Below are 14,615 nucleotides of genomic sequence, written 5' to 3'. Positions count from 1 at the left end.
CCTACAAAATAAACAAAACCAGTCTCCATAACTTTTGCTGGATTTTTTTCTCATTTTTTCCATATGTTGTACAGAAATACAGAAATCCAGCAACGCAGTTATGCTTCAAGGGTCAACAATGAACGTGTAGTTAAAATGCTGCATTCATGCAATTAAGAAGCAGGTTTGCCCAGAGTAACAGGCTTATCCATATGACTACAAGGAGGACTCAGTGCAGTCATTAGCAGGAAATACTTTTCTCCTCCTATAGTGTATGTGCTTCAACTACAGTTCAGTTTGAACTGGCAAAGTAATTTTTAGAAATGCTCAAGCAGTAAGTGCCCAAGGTAAACCAGTACCCTTTTAGGAAAAGTTGTATTCTTGGTTACTGACACTTAATGCAGCAACATTTTCTTACGTATTAATTTTTCCCTATGCACCAATATTCATATTCTCAGACCAGAACTAAACTATGGATTGTGTTGTGGGTGGTTTCTTACTTTATGGCATCAAAACCAAGAATATTTGCTCTTTAGTTCTACTTCAATACATCTAATGAAAGACTGAAGCAAACCATCAGATTCATCTGAATTATTGGAAGCCCTCTGATTTCTAATGGTGATATACTAAAGGAGAGAATTGTGGTCAAACATTTGAACTGGAGAAGTCTGACATCACATAAATATCAGTGCTAGTAACAACAGTCCATATGAAAACAAAAAAGCACTATGTATACTGCATAAGACAGAGTCATGCAACTGAACCTAGGCCACTGGAATAGGGTTAACTGGGCTTAATCCACCTGAATAATTTATCATCTAGATTCTAGTAGAAGTTGTAGTACCTAAGTTTTGCAAGTCTATAGTATTGTGGGCTGGCTTCTGTAGTCTTCTCTACAGCAAAGAGCAGTGCATAGTTGAAGAAAGATTACCAGGATGTAGTAAAGGTTTAAATGTACTTCACTGTAAACAACTGAACCTCCTCATCATACCATAGCAGATTAGAGTCTTCACATTCATAAAGAGCATTGCTGGAGAAAAAAATACTACAAGCACAAAAGAAAAGAAGAAAGAAATAAAAGGAAAGCAAGTCAGCAAAACTCTGGAAAGTACAAGAAATACACCCAGAAATTTCATTATGCAACGCAAATGGGATTCTGCCTGTAGGTGTTAAGACTTTGGGTGCTGGCTGTGCAGTTGAGGTTTGGCCAAGGATTGCCAGGGTTGCTGCCCTGCCCTTTAGAGGCTGGGTGTCTGCCCAAGGGACTTTTCAGATGACAGTGAAATACAGAGGAAGCTAATGGAACAAAATCTATAAGCAATGCTTTCCCCTTTCATTTTTTCTAAGTAAATTTTATATACTCCAAAACACTCTAAGTATTAATACAGCAAACCAAATCTCTAAAGGATTCCTGTCAAGTATAAACACATGCATAAACACAGGATATAATTGAAAAAGTCTTTTCTTAATGAGCTCGTGGGTGCTTTGGCGCAGTGCATAAAATGTAGATTTGAGATTTTAAGATGATATATCAATTCCCACAGTTGGGCTTTGGAATTAAAATATATAAAATATATATATCCAGGATCAGTTCAGATTCAGGTTACTCAGACTAGCATGGAGACACACCCTAAAATAACAGTGATAAATTTTTTTACCACTCACCTGTGTAGCCATACAGAGTGGATCTTTTTAAAGACAAAAACATGCCAGAGTAAAAACAGGGTCAGATTTTGCTTAGGCAGTAGGTAAAAAGCTCCAATTCACCTAGTCAATCACACACTAGTTGAAATACAGCCCACAGAGCACTTAATGACGCAGCCCAACAACATGGCATTTGGTGCACAAATGCAAATGAATGGCTTTTTTTTTCTTCTTAAACCGCACATGACTTTTATCCTTATTATCTTACTACTGACAGCAAGTAAGTCTTGTTACAGCTAACTAGGAAACAAACTTGTTTGCCAGGAGTTCAGTGTTGAACTACCCATGACACTTTAGAAATCACACACTAGTGAATCATGTTACAACATAAAAGAAATTCCTCCTGAAAGTAGTTATCCTGTAAGAAACATGGATATACAAGGCTTCCCTTCTTCCAGTGTCTATTCACCACGTAATGAACACATTAATAGCTATCCAGTCACAGTCTTTTGCTTAAATTATGCACGAAACATGCCAATTTGAAACTGGTTGGTATACAGAGTAAAAAGAAACAACACAAGGAAAATAGTTATTTTCACCTCTAAAAGGATAGTTATGTGATAAATTAACATCATTAATGCAAACCTCATTATTGCAACTACACAGTACTATCGTGCCCGTTTGTACTTAATTTTCTGGTGGAAATTACATTATACAACACAGCATATAATCGGTTCTGATTGGGGTAGGAGAGAACCAGTCGTTAACTATGACTAAAATGACCGGTTTTCCAGCGCAGTTGTCTTCTAATTAAATCTAAGTGTGGAGCACAGTCATTGAGATATGCTGTAATGATTTGCTTGGAAGTCTTTTTCCCTTTTGTTTTTTCCCTTCTGCTTATCAGACTGCCTTACACCTCTACCTTACTAGAGCAGGAAGGAACCCCACCGTGCTCCCAGCCGATGCCATGAAGGCCTGCATTACTCACCTCTCCATCGCCCACACACAGGAGCATGGCTCAGCTCTCCCTGGTAGAGGACGTAACAGATATGAAGACACTCTGATAGATGCCAGGAGATGGAACCATGCACAGGATGGGATGTCAGCAAGGATGGGGCACTGCTCCCTCACAGGTCCTGCATCCCCATGTTTGCGGATGGCAAACACAAAGCGCCCACAGGGCAGGACATGAGGAGCAGGGTCAGCGAGCAGGGGTGGGGCACAGACAGCTGAAATCCCCGGAGCCGAGTGCCCGTGGGCCTGCAAGGCCTGGTGCTGGCCGGGCTCCAGTAATGGCAGTGCAAATTGAGGCCCTGGGGAGCTGCGAGCGCACAAGCAAGCTTTTGTTCACCAAACCCCAAAATGTACATGGGAGATCTGGGGGGTTGTTTCCATTTAAATGGCATACGTATTTCTAGACTCGAAGTTAAGCTGTTTTGCTCTGTTTACTGCATGGCCTGGATGATCTTATACCTGGCAGGGAAAATATTTCTCTTAACCATCACAGTGACAACTACTTAAAGTAACGATCATCTGCTACTGCATCCAGTGTGTCCATTTACTTCCATCTGAACTTTTGGACAAGGAAGAAAGCAACAAATCCAGTGTAATACACCTCACAGGACAAAATAATAAAATAAAATAATAAAACAAAGTAAAATAAAAATACAGTGTGAGGGGGTGGGCAGCAGGAAACAACAGAAAGAAGAGCACAGCTAGAAGTCATTTGAAGGGATGCAGCCTTTTCAGTACATGCACAGCAGCTGATTAGAATGTTCTGGTTTTAAAACACCATTATAAAGTAAAACAGAATTTTGTAGTAGAAGATAGAAATTTTATTCTAGTGGACAAAACTGTAGGTATTTACAACCCCCGCCCAGCCCCCCTTCCCACACACATGCACAGATATAAAATTGGGTTACTTCTCTGTAAATAGGCTTAGCTCCTGTAAATATACCTCAGGATTTTAGGTGTACTTTTTCGCACTGTAAGATTTCTATATAGAACCAGTTTAATCTAACTCCTTCTGATTATTATTAGAAACTCATTATTTGAGGACATCTATCTTTACAGTAACTATGCGCCATTAAGGAGCACAATGCCCATAATTGTTTAAAAAAGCCATGGGGGGTGGGGGAAGGGAGAAGAGAATCAGGAGAAGGGAGAAGGTAAGGAAGGGAGCTTTTGCAATTAGAGCAGCAGCATCTACTCTGCATTTTGCCCATTGGAACATTTACACATTAACAAACTAAGTTTAAAGTTTTCTCCATCCAAAATCACAAATGAGTCACTCATTACACTTTTACGTAACACACGTATTTTTGTCCTGATGAATATTAAATGTCTTCTTACTACCATCAGGAAAAAAACAAATGCCCTATTTACTCTATTACACAGCACTGATACCACAAAAGAGAGAGACTGTAGCATTTAGCGTACAGCTAATGCCTACCATTTTCTGGGGAAAATTCCTTATACTCCCCTCCTCAACTTGTTTGTAAGGTTTGTTGCACATCTGCACATTCCAAGTCCTACAAGCTGCGGGGACGCAGTGCCGAATGGCACTTGCTGGGATGCAATGCTCCCTGATGTTATCTCGGCCACTTGAGCCTCAAGCTGCAGCTGTTCTGGCAGCTCTGAAACCAGCAAATACAGGGACTTCAGCTAAAAACTACTGCTGGTAATGAGTGACAACAAATTCCACTATCTCTAAGCTGCTGACATCTTTGGCAAAAAATAAATATGTGCATTTGCCAATTGTTCAAGAACTAACAAAACATCTTCCCTTAGTCAGTGGTGAAAATCACTGCTCCAGCAGAATTCTGGTGTCAGTTGTCCAGCACTCTGTATCATATGGATAATCAGCTTAGTGAAGGAAGAAGGATCACCTTATAACCCTTGGAACATTAGCAACTAGTGAAAACTTTAAAAATGTAATTAACTGAGGTGCTGGTCACTCATAGTCTTTACAAGCTCATAATCAAATGTTTTACCTCAACTCTTTTAAAAAAAAAAAACAAAAAGGCTTAAAAAGGCTTCTTAAGCTTCTTAACTACCCATGCCCCAACAAAGACACTCTCTGCACATAGGCATGAAAGCGTGCCACTGATATGACTGCTATGTTGGCAAACACTACATGCCAAATAGCAAGAAGTGCTTCATATTGCCCGTTACATGGCATTCTCCAAGTTTAAGCTTCAGCTCTCGCAACACTCAGGTTAACCTGGGAAAGAGATAAAATTTCTCAGTTGAGTATTGTGCCATCAGTGAAATTATTGCTAGCACTAAAGTTTGTAAACTGAAGGCAGAAAAATACACCAATGTCGCAGCATAAAGAACTCTTGCACAGAACAGTAGTATAAAATGAAATGAATGAAAGTCAAAGAACAAAATGAAAATCAATGATTAGAAAAGGTTAATTGCTGCATGAACACTTTCCAAAATATAGTTAGTTCAGCTTTTATCAAAGGCAGAGAGTAAGAAATAAAAATTATCAGAAATTCTATAAGGACATGAAAAATTACTATCTTTCAAACAGAATATCTTCCTGATAATTATGGTATGTTCAATACACCCACTAGCACACATATGTAGTTAATATAAAGCGGCAGATTTAACGAAGGGAAGCAGAAAAATAAGAGTTTGTAAATTAAGTGTACACTCAGCTAAATAGCTACCAAATTTAAATTCTCCTTCTGTATAACAACAACAGTTTTGTTAGCTTAAACCCAGCAATTTTCTGACCGCCTGGTAATGTCCAGTTCACATATTGTCACAGGTGGCTTTAACCCAAGCTTACTTTCATAAAAAACAAAGCACATTATTTTCATTTTGACTTTCTCTATTTTAATCCGGTATATTATTTGTCATTTAAGTTTAAAGCTCGTCATTAAACTCCCTGTGTATTTTAAATGCAACTAATTTATAGAGGGTGCGGGAAAGGAGTGATATGGTCCAAAACGAGTTTGCATGCAGCAACACTGCACTATTCTTTTAGAGCTGCAAGAGGAAACAGAATTGTATTCATTTACCAAGAATGTATTTCTACAATACTGTAGATAGCGATATGGTCCACAAATGCCAACAACAAGGGCCTGAAAATAGGATCAATTCTTTTCCTTCTCAGAAACAATCTTGTAAGCATCTCAGATCCCAAAGACATAAAAGAATAGTTACTTTTCTGAGATCTTTTGATATCGCTTTTCATGGTGGAGCTACCCATGAGTGATGGGAGAAATCTCTTTTGAAAGTAAAAGCACACCTTCAAGTGTGTTCAGATACATCTTTGCTGTTCCTTTCTGTGTTTCTCAAGTTTCACTTGAAAAGGATGCTTGATTTTTTAAAATTTGGTTTAGGTATCACAATGGGATACCTTATATCAGTCAGTGCTTGCAAACCTTATTCTTCCAGTGCAGAATCTAGCTGTTTCTTTCTGTGTCAACACAGGAGGCTGAAGTAATCAGATAGGTCTAAAGAAGACAGTGGACGTTAACCTGTGCTTTCTCAGAATCTATGATGAGTAAGTTCCTACATTCAACATGACCATGCTGAGCCGCAAGGTATATAAATAGCTACTTTTCATCTAAAAGCACAGTGATCACAGACACTTGTACAGCAGAGCTATCAGTTCATAATATTTTAAATGTCAATATTGATACTATTGTCAAAGATTCATCATTTCTGCATATAACTTTATCCTCTCCGTCCACCCTCTGTTGTCACTCAGATATATAATTGTTGGCTCTTCCCCTCCCCACGTCTCCAGAAGAAACACACACACACTACAACGTCTGCTGTGCTCTACAGGAATACCTTTACAGCATCACAGTTCTCATAGTTTTATTAAGTGATAATTCAAGCTGCCTATAGGTGTGTATTAATTGCTTGCATGCTAGAATGGAGAGACAGGAGGAGGAAAAACCTCACAGAGGAAAACAGGGATGTTATTTGTAGCATATCAAAAGGCAGACAACAGTTGTTGTAAGTAAATCAGGAAAAAAAAACAAAAACAGCCTTGAAGAAGAACACAAAGACTCTCCCATCACAAACCTCTGTAATCTCCCAGTTCCAGCCCCTTCTCCCATCTCCTCTCAGTATTCATTTTCAGATTCCATTCAGATCAGCACGAATTACACAAACATGCATTAGTATTAAGTATTTTATCAAACTGCAGATGAAAAACAAAAAGTTTAATTACGACCCATACCAGAGAACCATTCATTCAGACCCTGCTTAATTAGATGTGAGACAGCTATCTTAGATCATGAAGTTTGACAACAGTATGCTCTTATTGCAAATAAGATACAGATTACTGAAACCAATTCATCATCACCAAACTATAACCAGCATGACACATGCGCACGTTCAAAAAATCTCCCACAAAATCAGTTGTGGCATACATCTTCATGCGCTGAGCAATTCATATACAGAAAACAAACCAGTTGCTTTAACACAGTGCATGATGCATTAAAAGTAGAAGAAAGGGTTAAGATCAGATAAGAAAAGTCCAAGCAGTACATGATTTCCAAACCTGAAGAAAAAATGGATTCACATCACCAAAGTTTGCTATCGTATCAAAATAATCTCAGTATTTTTTTCCCCCCTCGCTTTCAAGACACCTGAAATTTAACTAAATACACTGGCAATAGCTGCTCTACACTTGAAAGAAACAGAAAAACTATTTTCTCAATAACAGTTAAATAATATGACTGGTAATTGCTATTTCAATGTTTCATGGCACATTAGACTACACACTTAATAGCATATTATAAAAAATAAAAAAGCAGCAAGTGACATAACAGTCATCTGCGGCTGCATTATTTTTAATTATAACGGAGACAGATGAAACTTTTTTCCAAATGCAGAAAAAAATAAAGAACAAAAAGTTGTATTCCCTTATTTGCATAGAGTAACGCAAGGCTCTTTCTATTGTGCAAATACCGCAGCCGTTGCAGCAAGGCACGTTGCTCACATGATGAACCAGGTAGCTCAGCATTATGAGCTGTTTGACGGGAGGAACAGACACACAATATTGCTATTACCATACTGTGTGTGGCGATACCTCGCAGCAATATGACTCAGCCAAATGGAAGCGTGAACCCCACGCTCTCACCGCAGCCGCCTGTGCGTGCTGGCAGCCAGCGGTGCTCCCCGCAGCCCTCGCCCCTTCCCTGCCCATGCCACCCTGCCAAAGCCTGAGCTCCCTCCCAGGTGCTCGGGTAACCGAGCCCGACCAACTATTTCTCTTTCCATTTTACCCTCACTTGTCACGCAGTTAGACCAAGATCAACAGGTATTTAGAAGCAATAATAGTGAAGTCCGCTTGTATTTACCAGGTGGCTGCAAATACAAATTATCTTCTGAGAAACATAATACACATCCACGCGCTCTCCTTAACATGCTGATCAGGGGGGTGGCAGGTACAATTATTAAAGGACTGAAAGCCTTAGATTTCCTCTGACCTCCATTACAGCCTGGGACTCTCTGCTCCTTGAAGGATAAGATTGTATTTGTCCAACCCCTGGTAACACACTGCAAGTGGATTTTCTCTGTTCTGCATTAGCTATCGCCTTTTAAAGGAAAGCAGTCTCACTACAGGAGACGTATACGTGTTGTTTTGAGGATTTTTTTTTTCTTTAAAAAACAACAACAAAATCCTAGGGATTTTTAATGCTTGCGTTTCTCACACACTCTATAAAAATATCATTGACGTAAGGTGAAAAGGTCACATGCCTCATGGAAATGGAGCCAAATGTTCCAGTAAGGATTTTCACCTGGAAAGTATCCTTATATCTACTCCTGTTTATTGGGAAAAAAAAAAAATTATTATTGTTGTTGCAACAAAAAAAACAAACTCCAGGCCCTTTCCCAGCCTGCAGTTCCCTGACGTGATCTTTCCCAGAAGGAAGATAAGTTTTCACTTAGAGGATAGCATCTCTAGCAGCAAGAGTTTAATACTCTGCAACAATATCGGGGATACGCAGTCCTGAATTTACAGCTGTTCAAATTACTTCTATTGCTATACTGTTCATTTTGGAGCAGATGCTTATCTAAAATTCCATATATTTTGGTAGCCATAACATCTGATTTTAAACAGCCTCCAATAAGCCAAAGAACAGTGCTAAAAGAAAAAAAAAAGCCACAAAAAGCTAGAGTGGGCCTGATCCTGGGAACTGAAAAACCCCTGTAGCTCTTTAGAGCTTACCCACTTTACACCAGCTAAGGACTGAGCCCAGTAGGCACAAATCCACTTCCAAGTTGATCTTTTATTTTTATTCCACAGATATGGTGCTTTGCTTCTCATCAGCTCTATTAATAACAAACGAGAATCTCTAATTAGTTTATCCTGAATTCTTTTTATAGCTATTTTATGCTTTTTCTTACCAATGACTCAGGGAGGAGAGGGGGGAGTGCTGACTGATCAATTAATCAAGTGTTATTGACATGCAATATTCTTCAACATTTCAGAAATGTCTGCAGAACAATTTCCTCCAATCATAAGATCAATGAATCAATGTAAAACCCCAGTAATTAAATGTATCAACTCGGTATCAATACACCTGGCACTTTATGAAAGTATTATGTGAAGTTTGTTCTCTTAAGGGATATATTGATTGAAGGCAAAGAGCCAAATATTTCTATTATTAGATCTGGGAATGCTAGTTCAAAACTCAGTCTGTTATAAACAACATACAAATGTTTCATATTCACAGATCTCATGCTGATTCTGTACCATTAAACCCACTCCTAACAAGCAGATAAGCCTATTAATTGATGATTAAGACTACGGCAAGATCAGTCATTACATTCCGTGCTTCTTGTACGCGTTCATTGAACAAACGTATTGACAGGAACCGTGCAAAATCATTTTCCTCTAGGATTTATATTTTAAAAAAGGAAAGAGCATCTAAACAAAAGCAGATTTCAAACCTCATTCATGCAGCATAAAACAGCCTTAATTAATTAAATTTTAAAACTAAAGCTTTGCAGTCTGAAACATTATCAAATCTCTCTCCATTGTATACAGTACTATTATTAACTGAAAGATGAACTATAAAGCCTAAAGATGACATATCTGATAGGAAACAAGGAAACAAAAACAACATCCAAATGTTCTACACTTTGATTTTTAAAGGGCTAGTATACAAACTACTCTGAATACGTGTTTAGTTACTGTTCCTTACTATAGGTGCGTAAGCAAGTAGGGCACCAAAGTTCATGAAGAGCTGTTTTATCACTTAAAAGAAAAAGAGCTGAAGGATTTTTATAATGAGGAAAAAACGCAAGTGGATTTTGCTCTGCTTAAATAAAAAGTTATAAGGATAAAAGGACAGTTAATGACATCTGATTGTCATTTATTCCTGTGATTCCTACAGTGAAGATATCGATAACAATCTTTGTATTTCTAAAATGCTGGTAGGATAAGAGAAGCAGACACGCGTGTTTTCACAGATGTTCCAGTAAATAAAAAGCATTTGATTGTGTACAGAAAGTATCTTATTATGAAAGGGGAAATAACAACAAAAACCCCAAACCCACTACATTCACGTAGGAGTCACATCCTGTTACAAACATCAAACAACAATAAGCCTTTATTACCATGCTATGATTCCTTCATTTCAAACATGATTAATTAGCAAGTATAACACTCACCACAACTCCCACCACGCTGCTGCTTGCTGCCTATTTGCAAATGGGTCTCTAACAAGTATCCATAAGTATTAGTCTCATTTACGACACTGAAGAAAAGGAGTCAAAGCATTCTGCTGTAAAGTCTTCCCTCATCCCTTAGCCAAAAAGGGGAAAAAAAAAAAAAAGAAAAAAAAAAGAAAAAAAAAACCCAACAACAACAACCCCCACACACAAACAACAAAAGCTTCCTCCTCTCATTCATCCGAGGGGATTTCTTGACAATCCAAACATTAACTTCATGCAAAATGAAAAACTTTTTGGAGAAGTTGCTAAACAATTAAGATGGCTGAAAATAAGCAGGGAGAAGGGAAAAGATCAGTTTAGACTCCGTTTTGGTTTTTTCTTCCTTGAATCCTCGCTTTACATTCAATTTGAAATACGCTGCTTCTGGTGAGAATGAAAGTACAGTTCACATGTCAAAAATGGAAACAAAAAGAGGATGAGAAGGGAAAGACACACTTAACAGGACCCTTAGCGTGGTTTAAGCTGTGCAAACAGATGTCTCCAGATGTACCACTCCTGCAATAAACATTACTTTGGCAGTAAAAGAAACTTTGCTTCACAGGGAGGAGAGGTGAAACCAAGATTACAAATACACGAGGAGAAACGAGACTGGGATGAGAGGAAAAAAAATCTGAGATTGCCTCCTCAAACTGAAAGCTATAAATACCATCACAAAAACAACAATGGAAAAAGGCTCAATTTGAAAGCAACAGATGTATTCCCGAGCAAGGAAATCTCCACCACGGAATAACGCACGAGCATATACACAGGATCTTTAAAACCATGAACACAGATGCGTGAGTGTAAAGGTAAAGTTTCAACATGAAAATAAAAATTAGGTGGCAGATCTGATACCTCCTCGGTTTACCAGCTCTGTATCACAGATACTTGATGATTTTGTCACGCCTTGAGCTGAGTCATTTTTAAGTGCAAATCGGTCCTATTCTCTCCAGCTTTTTCAATTTTATAAATTTGGGATCAAAAACATCAAAGCAGCTCCCACTTCGGACCTAACTTTTAGAGGATCAATGTGACAAGCCACTGCTTGATAGATGTTTCTCTTGATAAACGACTTGTTCAAAAGAGACATTGTAGCTTTCATTTCCTGACCACAACACACTTTTAATTTGCAACAGCAGAGCTGCTCGAGTGTGACCAGTTCCCACTCGGCAGCCCTGCAGGACTGTGGCACTGTCAGGCCACATACATGGCACAACAAAAACTCTGGTAGAGCCGCATCCCCAGCGAGAATCGCAGCGAAACTTTTCCTCGAGCAGGAGTCTGATCACATTTGATTTCTCTCAAGAGTGGGCTTTTAAACCCCCCTCCCAGCCACCTCCAACCCCTAACACTGTAGGGAATGCAAAGGGAAGAGGGGAAAAATCCTATCTGGAAATATATACTTCAGTGTTATAGCATATATGCAGCTGCCTGATACTACCGTGTTTATTGCACACATCTATATTACTGCTACTATAATTATTATTATTATCTGGGAATCGCATTTAACAGTCCAAACCGTCCACACCATCCAATTTCAGCTCTCAGCATACTGTCCGATTCCCGATTTAAAATTTATAAATGTAATATCCTCCTCATCACAAGCAGCAGTCCAATCTGCTCTGAATATATATTACAGCTTTAACATCACAGAGGGAAATCTCCCATCTGGCAATCACATTCGCTCCAACAGCTCAAAAAAAAAAAAAAAAAAAAAAAAAAAAAAAATCCGCACGCAAACGCTTGCGCTCCGACAGAAAAAAGCACACAGCGCAAAGTACGTGCATCTAAAATAAACAGTCGCCTTATTGATCGCTTCAAAGTCAACAAGTTCTAAATGCAAACTGCAATCAGATCGTTCCCGTCGTATAGCACCCGGGATATGTTTAGCAATATAGTCACCTACAGCACCAAAATAGGAGCGTACATTGTGCAACTGCTCTCTCAATCTCTTTCCTGCATTCAGATATGTTATTACGAGAGATCATGAGCCGCGCACGCCAGACCTCCCCCTTATCCCAAACACACGCACACACGCGCGCGCGCTCCCAGGGTCTCTCTCCAGCCTTATTTTTTGCTCCCACACGCTATTAAAAGTGAACATACCCCCCTTTTTGGTTGCACAAAACAGACTAAGGGTCGCTCTCGTTGTTAGCTCCTTAGCCTTAATTGCATACCTAGAGGTGCATCTCTGCACCACTGGGAGACCCACTGAGATTCCCCACGCTCCATTTTATCTGACTTTTTGAGGAGGGGGTGGCGGGGGGGCTGGAGCGCGGCCGCAAGCACCACGCCAGCTTCAGCACTTGATTACTGCGTTCTGCCGCACGTTGAGAACAGAGCAGTGGGAACCAGGCACTTGTAAGTGGGCATGAAATACCACTTCTCCAGCAGCGTTAAGCGCTCAGCCACAACACTATTTTTGTTTGTTTACATGCAAAACATCCCTCCCACCCTACCCGGATTAGAACCTCCAGCGGATGACTGTGCTGGAAGCCAAAGGGGGAAAAGCAGCTGGAATTCAAGGAAAGATTCAAAAATCATTAATCTGCAAAGGGAAAAGATGCATTTCAGGCATGTATGCATGAGGATGTACATAGAGGTGCACACATTCACAGTTACGCGGCTTCCCCCTCAACAGCCACCGAGTTTTGCTAATTTACATACCATTGGAGTTCAGTGGTGTGTACAGTGCACTACCAGCAACATGCAACTTTGGGTTTTACAACTGCGATCAATACAACAGACAAAACTAACGCTAGAATCAAAGCAGAAATGATAAACAAATGATAGCAAAGAGAAAAAAAAATGTTTATATACACACACAAGTGGAAAATATACTACGAAACATTAGGTATTTACGACAGAATATTTGCATGCAGAGTCCTCGGTGCGTTATCATGCCATTTAAATTGGTCTTTGCTATTTAGATGCAAAGGAAGTAGATCCCAAAACGGACGTACCATAAACACTGGTGCTACTGATCATTTCTTGCTGGCAGCACAAAAAGCTGAATTGGATTTCTCACAAGCAGGAATTCCAAAGGTTGCTTTTCATTAAAGCCACTTTTCCTCTCAGCTATCAAATGTCACTGCCTTGAAACGTGGGCCCTTTCGTCAGGTATTCATTTAACCTACATGCATATAATTAAGTGGGAAAGCAACATCAACAAAAAGGGGATCTCAGATCACAAGAGAAGAAAGAAAGGGGGGAAAAAAAGCACATGACCAGGAATGCAAGTCCATGTCAATTTCACTCACTCCCATTGAAACTAACAAGAGCTCCAGGGAGGATAGTAATAGGATCAGTGGATTGTATATACCATTAAATTATACATCTTTCTCTCCCTTCCGAGCCAACAATACGCCCACCACGCTGTCCCCCTCCGCGGCGATGTGCTTACATGTTACCGCACCAGCTCCGCTGACACGTCCGTGCCCCCCCGGCCGAGGCACGGCAATTTAAACCCAACTTTTGTGTGGCGAGGTTCTCATTTGCTCTTATTTGCTCCGAAGTTAGTTGCCTCCAAGTCCGGCCCCGCGTTACCGACACTTTATTATTTTTAATGCAACTTGAAAATAAATCCAATTAGGAGGAGGAGGAGGTGGGGAGGGAGCTGGCAATCGCGAACTCTTAATCTGCCTACTATTGTTGGCAATGATCAAGGAGGAGAAACCCTGCACCGCGGCGGTGGGGCTGGACTTTCCAGACTGCGCTCGGGAGAGCAGAGCGGAGCCGCTCGCAGCAAACAGCGGCCGCGAATTACCAAAATACTTCTGGCACGGCCGGGCGCTTAAAAATACACGGCTGTCTCGGAAAGCTTTACGGCTAAATAAAATTTAACACGGTGGGAGGAAGATCATCGAAAAAAAAAAAAAAAAAAAGGAAAAAAAATCCTCTTACCTGGAGATTTGGTTCGAGCACCCGATAGGTTAGAGCGGCATCGATCCGGTGTGTTTGCTGATGAATGGGGGCTCGAGTTAAGTGAAGGTGCCTATGATTTGAAATCATTCCAAGTTTTTGAAGGGAAGACTGACTGCAGCCTCTGCCATGTTGGAATTTCAAACCCAAAACAGCTGCTTTGCAAGGAGCCAGCATGCCAGCAGCTGGACGCCTGCGCAGAGCGCCGCCGAGCCAAATTCAAATCACTTTCACGCGAAGAGCCAAAGATCAGTTTTCAAAGGGGGAGCGGCGCGGGGGGCGGGGGCGCTCCGCGGTTCTGCGCGCCGGGGCCGTCGCTTCCCGCGGAGGGCTGCGGGGCGGCCTCGTTCCCGTTCCCCGCGGCGGCGGGACGGGGC

General features: G+C 40.4%; 1 protein-coding gene across 6 annotated transcripts in view; it reads right to left on the bottom strand.

Moving 5' to 3' along the window:
* The window catches only part of FIGN (fidgetin, microtubule severing factor), a 100,910-nt gene extending 86,332 nt beyond the window's left edge, over positions 1 to 14,578 (bottom strand). For 2 of the 6 annotated variants that reach the window (XM_021399076.1, XM_021399073.1), the window contains exons 1-2: positions 14,221 to 14,578; positions 13,281 to 13,450 (exon numbers count right to left, since the gene is read on the bottom strand). Coding sequence is in view for 2 of the 6 variants with exons in the window: in XM_021399073.1 (XP_021254748.1) it covers positions 13,281 to 13,305 (25 nt within the window). In the remaining 4 variants the exon portion in view is untranslated. Of the gene's footprint in view, positions 1 to 13,280; positions 13,451 to 13,720; positions 14,182 to 14,220 lie in introns of those variants that run through there. The other 4 variants (XM_021399077.1, XM_021399075.1, XM_021399074.1 and 1 more) reach the window with 3 other exon arrangements.

The sequence above is a fragment of the Numida meleagris genome, chromosome 5 (genome assembly GCF_002078875.1).
Source record: "Numida meleagris isolate 19003 breed g44 Domestic line chromosome 5, NumMel1.0, whole genome shotgun sequence".
NCBI classification, from domain to species: Eukaryota; Metazoa; Chordata; class Aves; order Galliformes; family Numididae; genus Numida; species Numida meleagris.
The sequence above is the reverse complement of the archived record's forward strand: the minus strand, read 5'-3'. Positions and strand labels throughout refer to the sequence as shown.